Source organism: Toxorhynchites rutilus, chromosome 2 (assembly GCF_029784135.1).
Source record: "Toxorhynchites rutilus septentrionalis strain SRP chromosome 2, ASM2978413v1, whole genome shotgun sequence".
NCBI lineage: Eukaryota > Metazoa > Arthropoda > Insecta > Diptera > Culicidae > Toxorhynchites > Toxorhynchites rutilus.
Genome location: NC_073745.1, coordinates 145,535,098 through 145,555,305, shown reverse-complemented (window position 1 = coordinate 145,555,305; position 20,208 = coordinate 145,535,098). Strand labels below are relative to the sequence as shown.

The 20,208-nt window shown below is 41.5% G+C and overlaps 1 protein-coding gene across 3 annotated transcripts in view; it reads right to left on the bottom strand.

Annotated features, from left to right (window-relative positions):
• Positions 1-20,208, bottom strand: part of LOC129769082 (zinc finger protein 260-like) — a 45,555-nt gene that overhangs the window by 11,342 nt on the left and 14,005 nt on the right. The window contains exon 5 of one of the 3 annotated variants that reach the window (XM_055771098.1): positions 3,589-4,395. The exons of 1 other annotated variant lie outside the window; for it this stretch is intronic. In XM_055771098.1, coding sequence (XP_055627073.1) covers positions 3,755-4,395 — 641 coding nt within the window. In that variant the 3' untranslated portion in view covers positions 3,589-3,754. Of the gene's footprint in view, positions 1-3,588; positions 4,396-15,169; positions 15,367-20,208 lie in introns of those variants that run through there. One more of the 3 variants, XM_055771100.1, reaches the window with a different exon arrangement.

Below are 20,208 nucleotides of genomic sequence, written 5' to 3'. Positions count from 1 at the left end.
AAACTACTAAAACTGAAAAATTAACAATGCTTGTTTTTTACAAAATTTGCCAACGTAAAAATTTAATCATTGGGTTTGACTGTCACCTTTTTGCGAATGCTCAATATTATAAATTATAGGCTGTATCGATACATGTAAATGATGTTAAAATGTAGTCTATAACCCAAAGAATTTTAGGGTTTTGATTATTCAATTATTTATAACATTAAAGTTCAGTAAATTTACATTTGAAAATCATGTGTAAAAATTTGATTCATATTCCGAACACTACTTCAATATTAATTTGAATGAAGATTTCTGCATAAAATATCATTTTTTCACCCAGTTATTGTAGGTTCTTACATTCTCTAGCACTTAACACGAAAACAGCAATCAAAACAGTTGGAACAACTACAAAAACTGAAAAATGAACGATGCTTGTTTTTTACGGAATTTGCTAACGCAAACATTTTATCATTGATTTTGACTGTCACTTTTTTGCAAATGTCTAATATTATAAATTATAGGCTGTATTGATAACTGTAAATAATGTCAAAATGAAGCCTATGCCTCAAAGAACGTCTGTGTTTTCATTATTTAATTATTTATAACATAAAAGTTTAGTAAATTTATATTTAAAAATGAAGTGTTCGTAATTTGAGACTGTTCGGAATATGAGACATAACGGTATCCTTCAACTGGACAGATCATTTCATTGGAATTTTGCATGGTTAAGCTTGTAGACCAAAAAACAAAATGCGCACACTAATGGTGTTGGTGATTACGTCTTCTATACAAACATGGGCAGTGCAGTTTTGAGTTGTTTAGAAATAGCTTGTGGAGTTACTCCCAATGATTCTGCAAGCACAGTAAACTAAATATACTGGCTGGTGACTGTAATATTAATTGGTGTGATAACCATAATTCGAATCATTTGAAGCGTTTAGCTGAATTTTTCATTTTAAAACAAACTGTGAATGAATTTACGCGTATTTCCCGGCACAGTAAAATTTTAATTGATCATGTGTATTCCAACTTTGATAGTGTATGATAGCTTAAAAACAACCGATCATTAGACCATAATTATTAACGTTTTGGATAGTTTCTTTAACAACGATGATTATGTAAAATTGAAGTACTGGAAAAAATATTTTAAACAGGCTGTTTCGAACCTTGTGGAGAGAAGCCTGGATTTTCCATTCGAGGTTAGTAACTTAGATGAATCTACAGCTGTTCTAACTAACGTCCTGAAAACGTGTACAAATCAGCTAGTTGATCAAAAGTTTCCAAACAAGGTTGGCGGTTGGACTTGTGTCTTGGTGGACCATTTGGCTGCAAGGACCTTGTCGGGACCGTATCGACTCTGTGACGGACAAGACTGAGTATTGGCTTGTCTCTTGGCATTGTTATATTTTGAACTTATATCTGTTAAAAAAATCAGTTCGTTTATTTGCTAAACTGATTTCAATGCTGAGAAAAAAAATCTTTTAGATAACTCGTCTTGCTCAAACCTCATCATCATCATCAGCACGGACAAGAGACCGAGACGGCGTGGATGAGGACTACACCGTTGCAATGAACAACGACCAGGCCATTAGTCAGCTAATGAACTACAAAGCAGCAGGTAACGATGGCCTCGCAGCAGAGCTTTTCAAGGGAGGTCCGGGAAAATCTGTAGAGTGTATACATCGGATGATAGTTAGGATCTGGGACAGATACCAGAGGAATGGAAAGAAGAGATAATCTACTCCATTTATAAAAAAGGTGACAAACTGGATTGTGGGAACTACCGTGCAGTCACGATCCTGAATGGTGTCTACAAAATTTTGTCTCAGATCCTCTTTCGCCGTCTATCATCCATAGTAAACATATTTGTGAGAAGCTATCAAGCCGGATCCACGCTCGGTTGCTCTTAAATCTAAAACGACGACTAGATGTTTACACTGAGACAGATCCTTCAAAAGAGCCACGAGTATCAGGTCCTTATGCACCACATCCTCGTCGACTCCAGGCCCGCATATGATACAATCGACCGACGACAGCTATGGAGAATCATGGATGAACATGACTTTCCCCGAAAGCTGACAAGACTGATTCCGACAACGATGAACGGTGTGTGGTGCAGTGTGCGAATCTGTCGTAATCGTTTGAGACTCACAGGGGACTTCGACAAGGCGATGGACTCTACTGTCTGCCCTTCAACGTGGCGCTGGAAGGTGTTATGCGGAGAGCGGGCTTCAACATGCGGGCGCAATTTTCAACAAGTCTAGTCAGTTTATCTGCTTCGCCGACGACGTGGACATAACCGGATGAACATATGCGATGGTAGCGGAATTGTATATCCGACAGAAACTCGTAACAGGGCTGATTGGGCTTGAAATCAATGCGATGGGCTGATCCCAATAGAATCCTTGGTAGTAGTGCTGTGATCGACGGCGACGAGCTCGAGGTGGTCGAGACATTTGTCTACCTTGGCTCTTTGATAACAATCGACAACAGCAACAGCCGTGAAATTCGAAGACACATAGTCAACGTAAGTTGTAAGTCTTGGGGGCTCCAGAACCTCTCAGATCCAACAAACTCCGACCCCGTACGAAGTGTACCGTGTACAAATCCCTGATCAGACCGGTAGTTCTCTAGGGACACGAAGCATAGACGTTTCTCAAAGAGGACTCACAAACGCTTGGTGTTTCCGAACGCCAAGTGCTCAGAACAATATACGGTGATGTACAGGAAAACGGAGTATGTAAAAGTAAGATGAATATCGAACTGGCGCAACTCTACGACGAACCCAGCATCCAGAAAGTCGCCAAGGCTGGACGAGTGCGATGTGCAGGGCGTGTTGCAAGATTGCCTGACAACAGCCCTGCAAAATATGTGTTTGCATCTAATCCGATGAGGCTTGGCAAGAATCGATGCGGCCGAGGTTGGCGAACAGCGGCTATGGATCAAGTTCATTGGCGGAACAATGTTGTGAATAATATCCAATCTCTTCATGGGATGTACCATCATTGTAAATAAATAAATGCACTGAATAACGACATAACTCCGTCGATGTATCGAATGGTGTTATTTTTTGTCTCCTCTATTCAATTTTTCTTCTTGTGCAAATAGATATTTTGAATTGATATGATTGTAACCGATTCATTTGCAATCATAGTATTCGTTTAGTGTTGTTTGATATATTTTTATCTGTGTCAGTTATTGTAAATTATTGTCATTGTACGTTCTATTGTTGATGAGATTTGTGAACAGATAAAAAGACCCACAATTTAATGCAACTGATCATATTGTATGAAACATTTACCACAGTTGCATAGTTAGACGCCAGTACCGATGTGTTCTGGATGTGTGACAGCTGCGCCGGATTGTTCAATAACGGGTTCTTTCGAAATCACTAACAGCAAGAATGAATACCTGGAGTCGGAAATGATCAATTCATTAAAACATTACATCACCAAGTTGGGTGAAGTTGTTAGCACACATACTGCCCAAGTTGACGCTAATACGCAAGCTTCTACGTTACAGATGAAATTGAGTCTTTGTTTACGAACAAATTCACGAACACATTCTTTCAATATAAAGTATGAGAAGAAATAAAGGAAGTAATACTGATACATATTGTGGTTTATTTAAATTCATATGAAAAAATAACATTTTTGGATCTATTTCTAAAAATCATTTGATAAATAAAGGCTTCATAATTCCTATTTCACCAAACAGTTCAACTTCAATTGCTTCTCTTACTCGTTTTGTTTTTCCTCTGAATCAACTCCTAAAGACGCTTGCGCTTACGCGCCACCGGCTTCCTCGTGCGAGTATTTTCCACAAAACGTTGCTTTGCATTTCTCAAACATCGATGCAAAACTTCCTTGCACTCAGCCATTGAAAACTCTGGATCAGAATGGAGAACGGTTCGGTAGAATAGATTGATCACTCCTCCGAATTTACAGAACGGAACCTTTCGCTGAACCTGTTCCTGGTCAGAAGATTTGCGTCCTGTGCCAGTCCACGAGCAATGAAGGAGAAACTGACGTTCGAAGAAACAGTCCATAATCTGGAGACTAACGGTAACCCCTTTTCCTGTGTACCGTTGACGACCGTGAAGTTTACCAATGGAGGCAATGATTGATTCCACGAATTCTTCGTTCTTGCAACCTTCCTCCAACGCTTCCATCTCATACACATCTTTCACTGGCTTCAGGTCGATTTTGCTGATAGTTACAGGCTTCACTACGGGTTCATGGCGGGCAGATGCGGTGGAACCACCCAGAGCATCTAATTTGTAATTTGCCTGTGCCAGTAGTGACAAACACATATTGAGCTTCGATTCAGTCGAATCAGGAGAACTGATCAGCTCTTCCCGGTCGGTCTGTGTAGATGCATCACAAAATATTTTCGCGATAGGACGATTGTCTGCAAGAAAATCTTTTATTTATTTATAATTGGTCATAATTGATCAGGTCATCGAGTGAGGGTAACACCAATTCCAATCGACATCAAGAGAAGCACAATATATACAAGTTCCGTTCAACAAGGTCTCGTTTCGAAATATATCCTATCACCTTGGCATAGAGAAAAATAAAAAACAGCAGAAGTGCAACTAATTTTTTTCAAACTTTATATTAAATCTGTATATTCAACGAAGTGCTTTAGCCATTTCAATATTAATGTCGAGAATTAGTTCTACCAGTTCTTATCAACTATTTAATATTGGCACCGACTTTTTAAAGAAATGTCGCAGAAGAGTATCCGAGTAAATTTGTTAAAACAGGTTTTAAATAGCCTTTGAACTCCTCCTGCGAATGACCTTGGTCGCCACGATTTAAAAAAAATTAAATGTAATACAAGTGTTGTAAAATAATATATAGTTGTTAGATAGTTGTTAAAAGAATTTGGATTTTGGGAGAATTCCTACGGTGACCTTCTTAGGTAAAAAATACCTACGTACTGAGCACGATGAATATCAAAGTGTATATAGCCGAATAGTTGAGAGTTCATGTTTTCAGAATCACATCACTTACCACAGTGAATCCTGATTCTAGTTGCCCACCCATGCAACCCATGCCCACTAACAATTTTCTTCCATAATAGCCGCAAGGGAACCACGCTATTGGCCCCTCCAAATCATAATTTATTAAAGTATTGCTTCCAATTCTAAGTTCTTATTTGGGCGATTAAGAAGTAAAAATAGATTTTGAGAGAAAATTCGCCTAAACGTACTTTAGTTTTTATTAATTAAAATAATGATTTAGTTAACATTTTGAGGTAAAACAATAGTCAATATTTAGTTTACTTTCCGTTCTTGCGAATAGTTTCGAACATTTTATTCGGCATAGAATTAACGAAATTTTCAAGCATTTCAGCAGCGATAGACCTCCTCCTTCTCCCACAGCAGCTTCTAGTTTCCAAACTGCCCCATACTGCCTTCCACTGGACTACTTGCTGGCCAGTCCGAGACCTTGATGTCTCCGAAAAGTGAAATATCCAGGCATAAAATCCTCGGTAAATGGAACCAGGACGTCTTCCAATAATTTCACGTATTTTTCTGAGTTCATCCTGGTTGAAATTGTAGCAAGAGGGGTTTTCCGTGACGTGGAGAACCACCTCAAATCATGAGTGTTCCGCCTACAAAGTTTCGGCTCAGCTTGACTTAAGGTTCCTTCCTCAAATCATGCCAGTAGTATGATTTCATCCAAAAATACAACGTTATCCCATTCATTTCGCCATACCATATGCTTTTTGGCGAAGGTCAATTGAGCCTGGATATGTGCTGGACCTTGGCCGAGTGGTTAGCGTCATAACTAACATGCCGGATGTTCGGGTTCGATTCCCGTTCTGGTCGGGGGAATTTTTCGTCAAAGAAATTTCCTCCGACTTGCACTGTGATCACGCGTATTCTAGAGCTTGCCACTCAGAATGCATTCAAGGCGTGTTATTTGGCATAGAAATCTCAACTAAGTACTAATAAAAATGACGCAAGTAATACTACGTTGAGACGGCGAAGTTCCTCTAGGAACGTTAGTGCCATTGAAGAAGAAGAAGAAGAAGAAGAATGTGCTGGACCTTGGTCTTTATAGTGCACTTGAAGTAACCAAATCCCCACAATATCTGTTCAACGCGCTTATTGGTAATCGAGAGTCCAAGTTCATCCTTAATTTCCGATGCATTGAACTTTCCAGTTCCGGCCAGCTCCATATTTTGATTCCAGTCACGATTGCTTGTGTTGATATTCCTCTTAGTTTTTTTTCTTAATGTTATATTTTCACCTTTCTTCAGCACGTTTCGAATCGATGTTTCGGATCTATTTACTCTCTTTCCCTTTCCCGGTTACCCATATCAGTTTTCTTCAGTTCTCGAACAACTCTTTGTTCTGATTCACTCATCGCTTTTTGGCATTTTTCACCTCAGATCAACAAATTGCCACCACTAACAAATATTTAGCGTACTAACACAATAACAAAACTGAAATGACAGATTGCCAATTTTTTTGTGTCACTTATATTCGATTGTATGCGTTCAAACTAATTTCCCTCGTCAAAATGAAATTTTGCCTCCTATTAGAGATATACGCAGTATATATCTATATCTAAGTGTTCCGACACAAGCAGAGTTGCCAACTATAATTTTCAAAAATCAGGAAGAACGAATACAAAAATCAGGAGGAAATCAGGAAAGCATGAGATCCGGAAGATTAATTCCGATTTTTTTGGAAAACAAAAGCATCATTTTTATAGGCAAACATACATTTTTTTAAATTTCAAATGCACAGTTTTGTTCCACGATCTTTTGTCGTCTTAATATTTGTGAAAATGTAAGATTCTGGAGTGAGAGAAAAAAGATCTCGCTACATTGTCCTCAATGTTCATTCATTCTACTCATGTTTCAGGTGAAACGCACATTCCGTATCAAATATGTATTTCACGTAATATAGCAACATATTTTTTCGCAAATTGTGAATATAATTGAACAAAACTCTATCTAATAATAATGTTATACTATAATTGTTGCATTCAGCAAAAATGAATTCTAATTTTATCAACTCCAATCAGGTTACAATTTATTTGATACGAAGTTATAAAATTCCTAAAATACAAATAAACAGGGATTAGGCACCTTCTTAAATTTAAGTATGAGTTTTTTTTTACTTTTAGTAATTCTGGCTGAAATTTTCATTTAAACTGGCGAGAGCGACACAACCGAATCTGTTCGTTCTCTTATTTTCAAGTCGCAGGAATATTGCAGTAGATTGATTTTAATTTAATTCAATTCATCAGTTATATCTATAAATTTACACATAAGTTTCATATTTTATATTTTAAATTTCATTTTAAGTTCTCAGCAGTAGTAATTAAGATCATGAACTGGAGAATTTTTTAGCATACGTTCACTAGTTTTAGAATAGATTAAGTATTGTTTAGGATAGATTTCAATTCACCTTCAATGTTACTTTGTTTTTCTTTGTCTATTGTTCAACCTTCCTATTTTTCTATCATCCTTTACAGCTGTCGTAGGGCTGTCGATAATGTAGGATTATTTGGATACCCGCCAACCTACCTTTCGACGTGGCGTAACTAACACTCCCCCCGCAATGCGCGAAGGCTACTCCTGAAGCGCGTTTGTTTTAACGCCTACGTCGCTCAAAAATGCCTCCAGAAGTCTGTACAGTAACCCGCCTTACCTGACCATCGGCCGATGGACAGGTCGCAATCACACGGTCTTTAGGCCAGCAATTTCTGGCTAACTTCGGATCCACGATGATGACCTAATCACCAAGTTTGATGGGTTCAACTGAAGTGAACCATTTGGTCCTACGAGTTATCGTAGGCATGTAGTCTCGTACCCAATATCTCCAGAAGATGTCTGCTTGCATCTGTGACTGCTTCCAGCTATTTCTAAGCAAAATCGGGTTATCGTCCAAGGGCACCCACGATCTAAGGCGTTGGCTGACCCCAACAGGAAGTGGTTGGGAGTCAACACAGGGGAATCATCGTCTTCAACCGGAATGTTGGTCAGAGGACGGGAGTTGACGATGTTCTCGATGATTTCTACCAACATGCTCTCCAGAACTTCTTGGGTCGGGAGTCTGCTAGTTTGAAGTCGCGCGAGATTCTGCTTAACGGTTCGGATCAACCGCTCCCACGCTCCACCCATGTGAGGCGTGGCGGGAGGATTGAAAGACCACTCGATGTGGCTCGATGTAAACTCAGCTATCAGGGCGTCGTGGTCGAGATTTTCGATCGCGTTTTGCAATTCCTTGTTTGCACCACGGAAATTAGTTCCACGGTCACTGTAGATCCTTGCTGGAATCCCCCTCCTGGCCATTATGTTCCGGATTGCCATTACGCAGGAGTCGGTTGTCAATTTGTAAGCGATCTGCAGGTGAATGGCGCGAGTGGTTAAGCAAGTGGCGAGAACCCCCCACCGTTTCTCGTTTCGTCTTCCGATTGATACCAAGATCGGACCGAAGTAGTCGACCCCCATATGAGTGAAGGGACGACTGAAGGCGGCTAGTCGAGCTGGAGGAAGATCACCCATTGCCGGAGGCTGTGGGTTGGCGAGAAGAATTTTGCACTGTTGACAATCTTTGCGGATCTGGCGATATGCTGCTTTTAGCCGGTACCGTTGAAGTACTTCATTAATTACCGTCTCATGGTTTTGATGAAGGAATCGTTCGTGTATGGAAGAGATGATAAGGCGAGTTACAGGGTGATCCCGCGGAAGAATTATCGGTTCGGCTGCATCGCGATCAATGAACGCGCATGCCTGCGTTCGACCTTTGACACGAAGCACATCGTTTTCATCCAAAAATGCATTCCACTGGTACAACAGACTTGATCTGGGAATCCTTTTCATTGAATTTTTTAGCGCACGATTCTTATTGAGGATCACTATCTCCTCTGCGAAGGCGTGGACTGAGCACAGCGAAAAAAATGATTTTCTGCATCGATGAAATCTTTTCTCTTCAGTTCTCCAGACACACGTGGTTTTCCATAGCAGCTACGTTTCAAATTGTTGATGTACCGCAATACGTAGGCTGATACGCGTAGCAGCTTGTTCCATTTGGAGAAATCCTGTGGACGTATTACCGGATCACTAGGCTGTATATGCACTAACAGATGCAGTCGAAGCTCCTCTTCAGTGGTCCTCACGGGAAATGGGTTTACTGGCCAGTCTTCTTCCTTAAGGAGAAGGAATTTTGGTCCTCGGAGCCAGCGACTGTTACTTGCCAAGTTAGGTGCTCCTTTCCACTTCGTCCCTTCGTCAGCAACGTTATGTTTCGTCGGTACCCATCGCCACTCACAAACATCCGTTGTCTCAAGGATTTCACTGACGCGGAAAGCTACAAATTGACTGTACCGTCTGTGATCTGAACGAAGCCAACAGAGTACGTCTTTAGAATCCGACCAGAATATTCGACGGCTGACGGCGATTGAAAGAGATTTAGATATCGTATCGGCAAGCCTCACACCGGTAACTGCTGCTTGTAGTTCGGAACGAGGGATCGATAGGAACTTAAGTGGCGCAACTCTTGTTTTTGCGCTCACCAAGGCACATTCCACAGTATCATGGTTCTCAAATCGAAGGTACACCACCGCTGCGAATCCGCTCTCGCTAGCATCGACGAACGTATGCATCTGTACTACTGTGCCTGCTCCCGTGGGTGTAAGCGTTCGGTAGCAGCGTGGAATTTCGATGGTTGCTATGTACGGGAAAACTGCCAACCACGAAGGCCATTTATCGTATTTTGCATCCTCGATTGGATCGTCCCAGCCAACTGGAGTACGCCTGATCTCCTGGAGCAACACCTTGAGGAACATCAAAACGTGCGCGATTAGTCCCAACGGGTCAAAAACCATCATTAGCGTTCGAAGAACCTCTCTTTTTGTGGGTCTTCGATTTCCTGAAATGAGGTCCTGTTCGTATCGTGAAGAGACCTTGTAGGTAAAGCAGTCCTTTGAGGTGTCCCACCACATGCCAAGCACTTTCTCAGTTGTACTTTCCTTACCGATGTCGAGGTTTTTCTCTGGTGTGGTTTCTTCATTGATGGCAGCCAAGACGCCACGGGAATTCGATATCCAGTTCAACATTTCAAACCCGGCTGCTGCATGAATTTTTTTCACGTCCTGAACCAGTTGAACTGCTTTTTCTACGGACTCTACGCTCACTAGCATATCGTCCACGTAATGTCGTTTGACGATTGCATCAACAGCTATCGGATGATCTGGCTCGAATCTCTTAGCGTTGATATTTTTCACATATTGTGCTGTACTCGGAGAGCAGCAGGCGCCGAAGGTCATAACCTGCACTACGTAGACACTTGGCTCCGTTGCTTGATCGTCATCCTTCCAAAAGAAGCGCAGACAATGCTGATCATCAACGCGTATCAGCACCCGATGAAACATCTCACGGATGTCTCCGCTTACTGCTATTCTAAACTCTCGGAATTGTACCAGCACCGAAAGAAGCGATGTCAGCTGGTCAGGTCCCTTTAGCAGAAAGGTGTTGAGCGACACTCCATGGACAGTGGCTGCTGCGTCCCATACAAGCCTCATTTTGTCTGGTTTGTTCGGGTTGACGACCGGGAAAATTGGAAGGTACCACACGCGATGTTGTGGCGTTTGGAGTTCCTCTGTAGTCAGCTTCCTCACGTAGCCCTTGCTTACGTGGTCGTCGATTTTTGCTTTTATCGCAGTGGCTAACGCCGGATCCTTCTTCATACGATTTGTCAAGCACTTCCATCGTTTCAGTGCCATCGTTTCACTGTCCGGGAGTCGGACATTATCGTACTTCCACAGGAGTCCGGTTTCATAACGACCAACCTCAGTGAGACGTGTATATTTTTCTAGGAGCATTTGTGCTCGTTGGTCCTGATGCGATATCAGCAGCTTATCTGGTTTCGCGATCCCGAGGCTGTCAAGCGAAAAATGGGATTTCACTAATTTATGTAGGTCCTCGTCGGGATCTCGGTTGCATTCGCAGCTCTGCACGCTATGGTAGTTCACGTATCGCTCTGCTTTCTCCTTGTCGGTACAGTTTCCAAGACTATCCAGCCCAGACGAGTCTTAACGGCAATGGGCTCATTATCGTTGCCTTCGCGGCTCTTGATTGCATTACCAAGTGTTGCGTGATCTAGACCGATAAGAATCCGTGGACTGACGTTGCTGTAGGACTCGAGTGGTAATCCTTTCAAATGCGGATATTTTTCTTGGAGTTCCGTATGTCGTAGCGTCTGTGGACGAATTTGCAGTGAGGACATCGTGTACACACCGGCCAGCTCATACTTCTTCGAGCTACTAATACCGGAGATCTGTACGTTGATTTGCTGTGACTGCGACAGCTTTTGTGTTCCACCGGTCCACTTTAAACACAAAGATTTTGATGGTCCTTGAATTCCCAACTCTTCTGCCAGGCTTTGCTCCATTAAAGTGAGCTCGGATACATCATCCACGAATGCGTAGGTGCGTATCGTTTTCATCGGTCCGTACAGCTTAACAGGAACGATTCGAAACAAAATCTCCGATTGGCCTTGGTGAACATTGCAGCTATGATTCGCATTCCTCGTCTCAGTATTGATGTTGCTGGATGCAGGAATTGACGGCGGTAATGATCTTGGAACTTCGTGCTTCTGCGTGTTATGGAGAAGAGGGTGATGGAAAAACTCACACCCATTTATACCACACGGCTTCGACTGCTTGCAGGATCCATTGTGTTTTCGCAAGCATTTTCGGCAAAGCTTGCATTCCTTCACGGTTGCCCACTTCGAGTCGTAGCTAAAATCCTCGAATCTCTTGCACTTCGCTATAGACGGACAGTTTCCTTTGCACACAGCACACTGCTCATTGACAACAGCATTATATTTCGTTTTAGAAGGTGGTCCGGTTGATCTATTACTTGTACACTGTAACTCGGAATGGAAATTCAGAAAGCCATCCTTTTTCCCACCTCGAGAACGCTGCTCGCTGCTACTGCTACTGATCATAATGGTGCTAGCGTCCTCCGCCGTAGTATACAGCCACGCACTGAAATCAATCAGTGTTATGTTTGATTTCCCACGAGAGTATCTGGCCCAGTCCATCTTTAGAGATGATGGTAGCCTAACCACCAATTCGTATCTGAGCGATGAGTTATATACGAAGTCACTGACCTCGCACGCGTGGATTATGGCGACAAGATTCTCTACCGTAAGCGCGAAGTTTACTACTGTCTCCAGCTTCTCCATATTTGGTGACGGTAATGAGCGGACCTTACGGATTATTGCCTGGATAATAGCCTCTGGTCTCCCGTACAGCATTTTAAGCGTCGAAATAACACTAGCTACATTAGACGGATGAAGCAAACGACACCTCACCGCTTCTAGTGCTTTGCCTTTCAAGCATTTTCGTAAACGCAACATATTCTCCTCGTTTGAGAACCCACACATTGAGGTTGAGGAGTTGAACATTGAAAAGAATAGCGGCCAGTCTTCCGGGTTCCCACTGAAATCCGGCAAGTCCTTGGAAACCGCTTGACGTGCGGCAAGCTGACTTCGATTTAGGATACACACTGTCTCGTCGTTTACTGTTCTTGCTGGTGGAGCTGGATATGATGTATGAAGCGGGGTTGATTCCTGTCTGGGAAAAAATTCATTGCCATCTACAAGGGTGCCCGGATGCAAAGGAACATTGGATGGTCGATGTGAAGTGAATCTTGACGGGTGCGTAGGTGTACGCTGCCCTGGCTGACTTTGTAGGTCCGAATCAATCGATGGTGGTTTATTTTGCTGAGCGGGACACGGAGTTTAACTCTCCTGGGGCTGCTTCGAGTTATTCAATGCGGGTCCATTTGTCTCCTCTGCTAAACCGGAATCGTTCTGTTCACCATGGCGTTCCGTTTCATTCACCCATTCCTGGATCTTCGACATCTTTTCCAAATCGCTGATGATCGATGACTTATCACTGCCGTTATCCATCAGGATCTTGTACTTATCATCCAAGAACTTCTTCTCTAGTTCATACTGATCTTTGAGCTTTTGCAACTTTTTTTTTTTTTTCTTTATTCCTTGGTGAGTTCGCCTTACTCTTTCCAGAGTTCGCCTTACTCTTCAGTCGATCCGTACTGGTACCCTCTACTGCCGGCTCGATTTGACTTTGCCTTTCATTCGGCATACTGCGATGACCCTGGTTGGTGTTAGTACTGGCGATGGGATGAATCGCTGTAGGTGTTGAATCCTTCGTGGCATCGCATATGGGACAGATCCAGGTCACGTTGGCGACGTCATCCGTGACTTCTACGCACTCATAGTGAAACCAATGTTTACAGCCATCGTTATCACACTGCACCATTTGATCGTCGTCACGCTTATTACACAATTGACAGTGGAAATCTAGTTTCCTTCGACAGTCACGAATCGGATATCGTCTCGCATCGGACGGATGCGGAATTAATTTTATTTGGTCACCTGCGGTATCAAACCTCAGCGCCTTTGGGTTCGCTCCGGTGTTTCGAACGGGTATTGCAGTCAAAGAAGCATTTGATTGATTTGAATTAACCTGCATACTGCGGGGAGGGGGAACTACACCGACGGGAGTGGTTGTAGCTACCAATGCGTCACCAGCGTTACTTGCCGCTGCTTCATCTGCCATCGGGACATCGCTCGGTCGGCCAGAGTTAGTGGATTTTTTTGACATCTCAGAGTGGATTCTTAAAAGAATTTTATAAGATGTTGCATTCAGCAAAAATGAATTCTAATTTTATCAACTCCAATCAGGTTACAATTTATTTGATACGAAGTTATAAAATTCCTAAAATACAAATAAACAGGGATTAGGCACCTTCTTAAATTTAAGTATGAGTTTTTTTTTACTTTTAGTAATTCTGGCTGAAATTTTCATTTAAACTGGCGAGAGCGACACAACCGAATCTGTTCGTTCTCTTATTTTCAAGTCGCAGGAATATTGCAGTAGATTGATTTTAATTTAATTCAATTCATCAGTTATATCTATAAATTTACACATAAGTTTCATATTTTATATTTTAAATTTCATTTTAAGTTCTCAGCAGTAGTAATTAAGATCATGAACTGGAGAATTTTTTAGCATACGTTCACTAGTTTTAGAATAGATTAAGTATTGTTTAGGATAGATTTCAATTCACCTTCAATGTTACTTTGTTTTTCTTTGTCTATTGTTCAACCTTCCTATTTTTCTATCATCCTTTACAGCTGTCGTAGGGCTGTCGATAATGTAGGATTATTTGGATACCCGCCAACCTACCTTTCGACGTGGCGTAACTAACAATAATGATAAGTTTTTGTGGAAATATCAGGAAATGTATATTCGAATGGTTGAGTAAGAGTTAAAAATATAACGATTGGAAACTGCCTTCGAGCATGCTAATCTGATAAAATCTGAGTACACTGAAGTCGCTTTTACGCGGTTTTTTTTTTACACGGATTTCGGAATTTACGCGTTTTTTACGCGGCACGTATCAATCGCGTAAAAAGTGACTCCAGTGCAAATAGATTTTATGTGTTAATTGATATGTGTTTTCACGGAATAAGTTTGTATTTTATCACTGATTAGTAGCTCATAAATAAAAGGAGAAACAGATATCATGATTGTAGCATGCGAAAAAATCCAGTTAATCAATTGTTAGTATATGGTTTTTTTTGACGCGGTTTCTTTCACGCAGAGACCCTTTCACCAGCGTATATATAAAGAGCCAGTGTGCGCTAGTTGAAATCATGGAATCTTGGAAATCTTGAAATCTTGGTACGAGTGGGTCACACGCTTTTACTCTCTCTTCACTCTTGGGAGTTTGAACCTGCGTCCAGCACTGAAGCGCGCTGATCCGTACTCTCCAAAAATATAAAAATATTTTTGCGTCGAAAATCACTGAAAAACAATCAAAAGAATGTGCTACACATCCATGCCATGCAGTAATGCTGATGGCTCCAACTAACTTCGATTTATGTTCATTAGAACTGCGGCCAAGTCACACTCGAACCCAGCCAAAGAGATGCTCTCAGTTTAATATTGCACAATTCCACGCGAAATCAACCAAAAAAAAAGACGGGTGGGTAATGTCGGGGACATAACCGGAGTGACGTAGGACTATACAAAGGGGACAGCTTTTGTTAAATATTTATTTTAAATATATTGTTTTATTTTCTTCTCCTACGTGAATACCTACCTATCTACCTGAAAACTGGATTAGTTTACTGTTTACTCTTTATGAATATGTTGATGGTTCTGAAAAAAACCTTTGGTGTTGTGTTTTTGTTATCACTCGATATCCCCATCTTGTTCGGCTGAACCTTTCTGTTTAGCGATTGCATTTGCCACTCGCCACAGCTTTCACAGTTGGAAAATTTCTTCCCATCCAGCTTGTGACATATTGTTTAACCTGTAATTGAACATTTGCGATGACAGTGGTATAGTGTCGACTTTCAATGTGGGGTCATAATGTGGACCCCGAACTCTACGTTTACAAAAATGTCCAACTAAATATGTCGCATTACAGGTCCGTCCAATTAGCTAAATGTCGAGATAAGTGTAAATTACTGTACTTTCAATCTAGAAGCAATTTAAGAATTGGTGAAAATCAATTAGCTCAGAACAACTGCCAAATTCACATATCCTGGCAAACAAATTATGAAAAAATCAATTTGTGTTTTATTATTATTTTGGATATTGTTTTAGAAAGCATTGAACTGTATTTCCTAAACTTTTTTTTGGAAGGTTTAATGGCCCTGAAAAGCGCCTTGTTTTATGGAATGGTTTCAATTTAGAAAACTTAATACTCGTGATTTTGAAAAAAAAAACCATTTCGAACGCCCTCGATGCCGCCTTGTTCTGGATTTGCCACCAAAGCAGATTATATAAAGAACAAACTTTTTTCTTCTGCTACCAGCTGCCGTTTTGCGATTGCGTTTGCCACTCGCCACTCGCTGCAACTGCCTGTTGTCTTGATGTCCACCGAACCGAATGTGTTCTGTTCTGAATGCGGGTTTTCTTATCGTCTCGAGCAGCTTTGCCAGCTAACTCGATCACTTCGGCGGCCGAAACTATATAACGCCAGCTAGGTAGACTGGTGCACTGGTACTAACGCGCTCGGCCTAGCTACCCTTGCGGAGAAATTGGCGAATACACCTACGTGGAACTGCACACTTGCACGGTTCGAGTGGGACTTTGCCTTTCCCTTCACTTGTCCTCCTTTGTTACGTCAACACGTCCACGTTGCTGCTTGTGTTGCTTTGTCGATGTGATGCGATGCGATGTTAAACGATGCCGTACAACCACACGGTTTGTTTACGGTTTGAAAGAAAATAACATATTTTTTTGGGGTCCACGTATTTTATACTCTAGCGGTACACACTCACAGGATAGAGACAAATCGGCAGACTCAGCCAAAGGGACGAGTCCAACGAGACGAACGAATGAGCGTTAAAAGGCAGCGATGGCAAAAAAATACATTCATCACGATTTGTTCGCTCGTTGGATTCACATGCAGGCTAAAAAGGGTCCTTTTCAGGATCACAAAATTATCTTCAATCTAAAGAGTTTATTGTTTTGTTATCACTCGATATCCCCATCTTGTTCGGCTAAACCTTTCTGTTTAGCGATTGCGTTTGCCACTCACCACAGCTTTCACAGTTGGAAAATTTCTTCCCATCCAGCTTGTGACATATTGTACAGTAAATTACATTCAATGGCACGTCGCATTACCACCACTTAGTGTCGGATTGGAGGTAATTTTAACCTGTAATTGAACATTTTCGATGACAGTGGTACAGTGTCGACTTTCAATGTGGGGTCATAATTTGGATCTCTATGTTTACAAAAATGTCCAACTAATTATGTCGCATTACATGTCCGTCCAATAAGCTAAATGTCGAACTAATTGTAAATTACTGTACTTTCAATCTGGAAACAATTTAAGAATTGGTGAAAATTGAATAATCAGGAAAGTCCCCAACTATCAATAATCTCAGAACAACTGCCAAATTCACATACTCATCAGATCCTGGCAAATAAATTATGAAAAAATCAATTTGTGTTTTATTATTATTTATTATATTATTGTAGAAAGCATTTAACTGTATTTCGTAAACTCTTTTTTGAAAGGTTTAATGGCCCTGATAAGCGCCTTGTTTTATGGAATGGTTCCAATTTAGAAAACTTTGTACTCGTGGTTTTAAAAAAAACCATTTCGAACGCCCTCGATGCCGCCTTGTTCTGGATTTGCCACCAAAGCAGATTGTTAAAAGAACAAACTTTTTTCTTCTGCTACCTGCTGCCGTTTTGCGATTGCGTTTGCCACTCGCCACTCGCTGCAACTGCCTGTTGTCTTGATGTCCACCGAATGTGTTCTGATCCGAATGCAGTTTTTCTTATCGTCGCGAGCAGCTTTGTCAGCTAGCTCAATCACTTCGGCGGCCGAAACTAAACACGGTTCGAGCGGGATTTTGCCTTTCCCTTCACTTTTCCTCCTTTGCCTTGTCCAGACATGGCTGCTTGGGTTGGTTTGTTGATGTGTTGTGATGCGAACTGATGTGGTGTACGGTTTGAAAGAGAATGATCGTTACGGCAGCGAAGCGGGGATTTTTAAGCTGACTGGCTGGCTCGAGAATTACGCATGTGTGACACTGCGACCAATGTTTCGTTCATTTTTTTTCTTTTTCCTTTCCAATCGTGGTTCATTCTATTTCGCTGCTGCTCTGGTTGCCCGTTTTGGTCGGTTCGATTTGAGGAGCACAAAATGGACCAATCAAAAATGGGCACATAGTGCATTTTGACAATGCTCGATATTTCACAATTATTCAATTATTTATCTCAAGAAAAATGAAATGTTATTCATTATGATAGATGCGTAGATATATTTCCTATCAATTGATGCAAAAACCTTTGCGATCTATTGAGAAATGCTCGAGTTATAAGCGTTCCAAATCTTGCATTTTTTCCTACTTGTTCAGTGCCTATATTTCCATTTCACCCCCTATATCTTCCGGTTAGACGTAGTCCTACGTCAAAACAGCAAATTTTGACGCGACTCGAGATTTTATTGAAATTAAGTACTTATGACGGATCACACCTGCAATCACAATTTTCATTATCATATGACCAATCTGAATTACGATTGATTTTTTAAAAGGGCGATTCAAAATTATTGAATGTTTGGCGTAGGACTTCCCTGTTTCCCTAACATGGACTTCAAAACCAAAGAATCAGGGGAAATCGGCATTGCAAATGCATTTTGAATGCATGCATTTTGTACTCCGGAAAGTATTCTCCCAACACGGGCTACAATAGCGGGTACGAACACAACACTCATTCAATCAATAATTTAATCAATACAAACGAATTACTAAGTCAACGGTAGTCCTACGTCAACTTTGTGGTTATATAATAGATATAACCCACCAATTTGGAATGAGGTAAGACAGAGTACGATTGAAAACTCCTGGAAGAAACTCATAGACCAGTTTCCGGAATGGGAAACAAAATCTGATGATCTTAAGGTGAAGGTGGAAAAAAGCCACAAATGGCTGCCACAATGGCGCTCGTTTCTTTCGTCTTCCTCCCTCACCCATCGCCCGGTATTCAATAATTTTGCGAAACAGTGTGTAGAAAATTATCGTTTTCGCACACTATATATTTCTGCTGTATATAAATGCATGTGTTATATATTTTCTCATGTTACGCTCGCGTATAATCAGAATTTTACTTCTATATGTACAGGGTTTTCCAACTAAAAATTTTCGATGAAACTTTTATTTCAAATTAAAGTTTGGTTTATGCCATTATGTGTGAAATACAATATCATTCAAATGTCCACCTAGCTCTGCTTTGTGAGTGAGGAAATGTGTTCCAGTTGCTCCGTAATACCAGCTCCTGCTCCGCTAGTGAAAAGTTGCATACATCATCCCCCGTTGCTGGTCAGCATTGATATTTGCGTACAATGTGATTACAAAGACACGACAGAGAGCATATATTACAACTTCGACAAAGCCAACTTCGACGAGATGAACAATTTCCTCTCAAACGTTAATTGGGATGATTGTTAATTGGGCGACGTCAACGACGCGGCATCAACGGTATCGTGCATCATAATCTTTGCCATTGATCAATTTGTACCTGAGCGAACTAACCGTGTACCTCTCAAACCTGCATGGTCGAAATCGGAGCTTAAGCGTTTGAAGAAACGGAAAAGGGCAGCTTTTCGGGAACATGCCAAACTTCATACCGAATCCACGAAAACACGTTATTCCAAGGCTAATTCGGACTACAGAAGATTGAACGATCAACTACATCAAGCGCACCTAAGACAGCTCCAACGTCGTCTGAAATCCAACCCTAAGAGGTTCTGGCAACACGTGAATAGTCAAAGGAAGGAAACAGGGCTCCCCTCAACCATGACTAACGGTTTAGTGAACGCTGCAACCATTCCAGATATTGCAGAATTATTTCGTAAACAGGTCAGCAGCGTTTTCAGTAACGAACGAACAAACAGCCAGGACGTAGCAGCTGCATCTCGCAACGTTCCTTTCTCATCCTTCTCAAATGGACCGTTTGCTATTACGAGAGAAATGGTTATCTCAGCCGGGAGTCAACTGAAATGTTCGAAGGGTTCCGGTCCTGATGGTATTCCGTCCTTGGTCCTGAAACGCTGCTTGATTGCTCTAGCAACACCTCTAGCCAATACTTTCAATCTCTCCCTGAGGTCTGGTGACTTCCCATCCTGCTGGAAGGAATCTTACGTTTTTCCGATTCACAAAAAGGGTTGCCAAAGGACTGTATCGAACTATCGGGGAATAGCCGCTTTAAGTGCTACGTCGAAACTTCTCGAGCTAATTATTCTCGAAGAATTGGTTCAAAACTTCGCTCACTGCATTTCGATGGACCAGCAAGGTTTCATGTCCAAGCGCTCAACGACTACCAATTTAGTACAGTTCACTTCCTACATCATCCGTGAAATTGAGCAAGGCCATCAAGTAGATGCTATATATACAGACCTCTCTGCAGCATTCGATAAAATGAATCACGACATTGCTTTGGCTAAGTATGACAGGTTAGGTGTTCAGAACGACCTGCTTGCTTGGCTTTCTTCTTATTTGACTGGTTGAAGCATGTCTGTCAAAATTGCGGACTATGTTGCTCCTTCCTTCCCCGTGACATCTGGCATTCCTCAAGGCAGCCATCTAGGGCCATTCCTGTTTCTGCTGTATATGAATGACGTCAACTACAT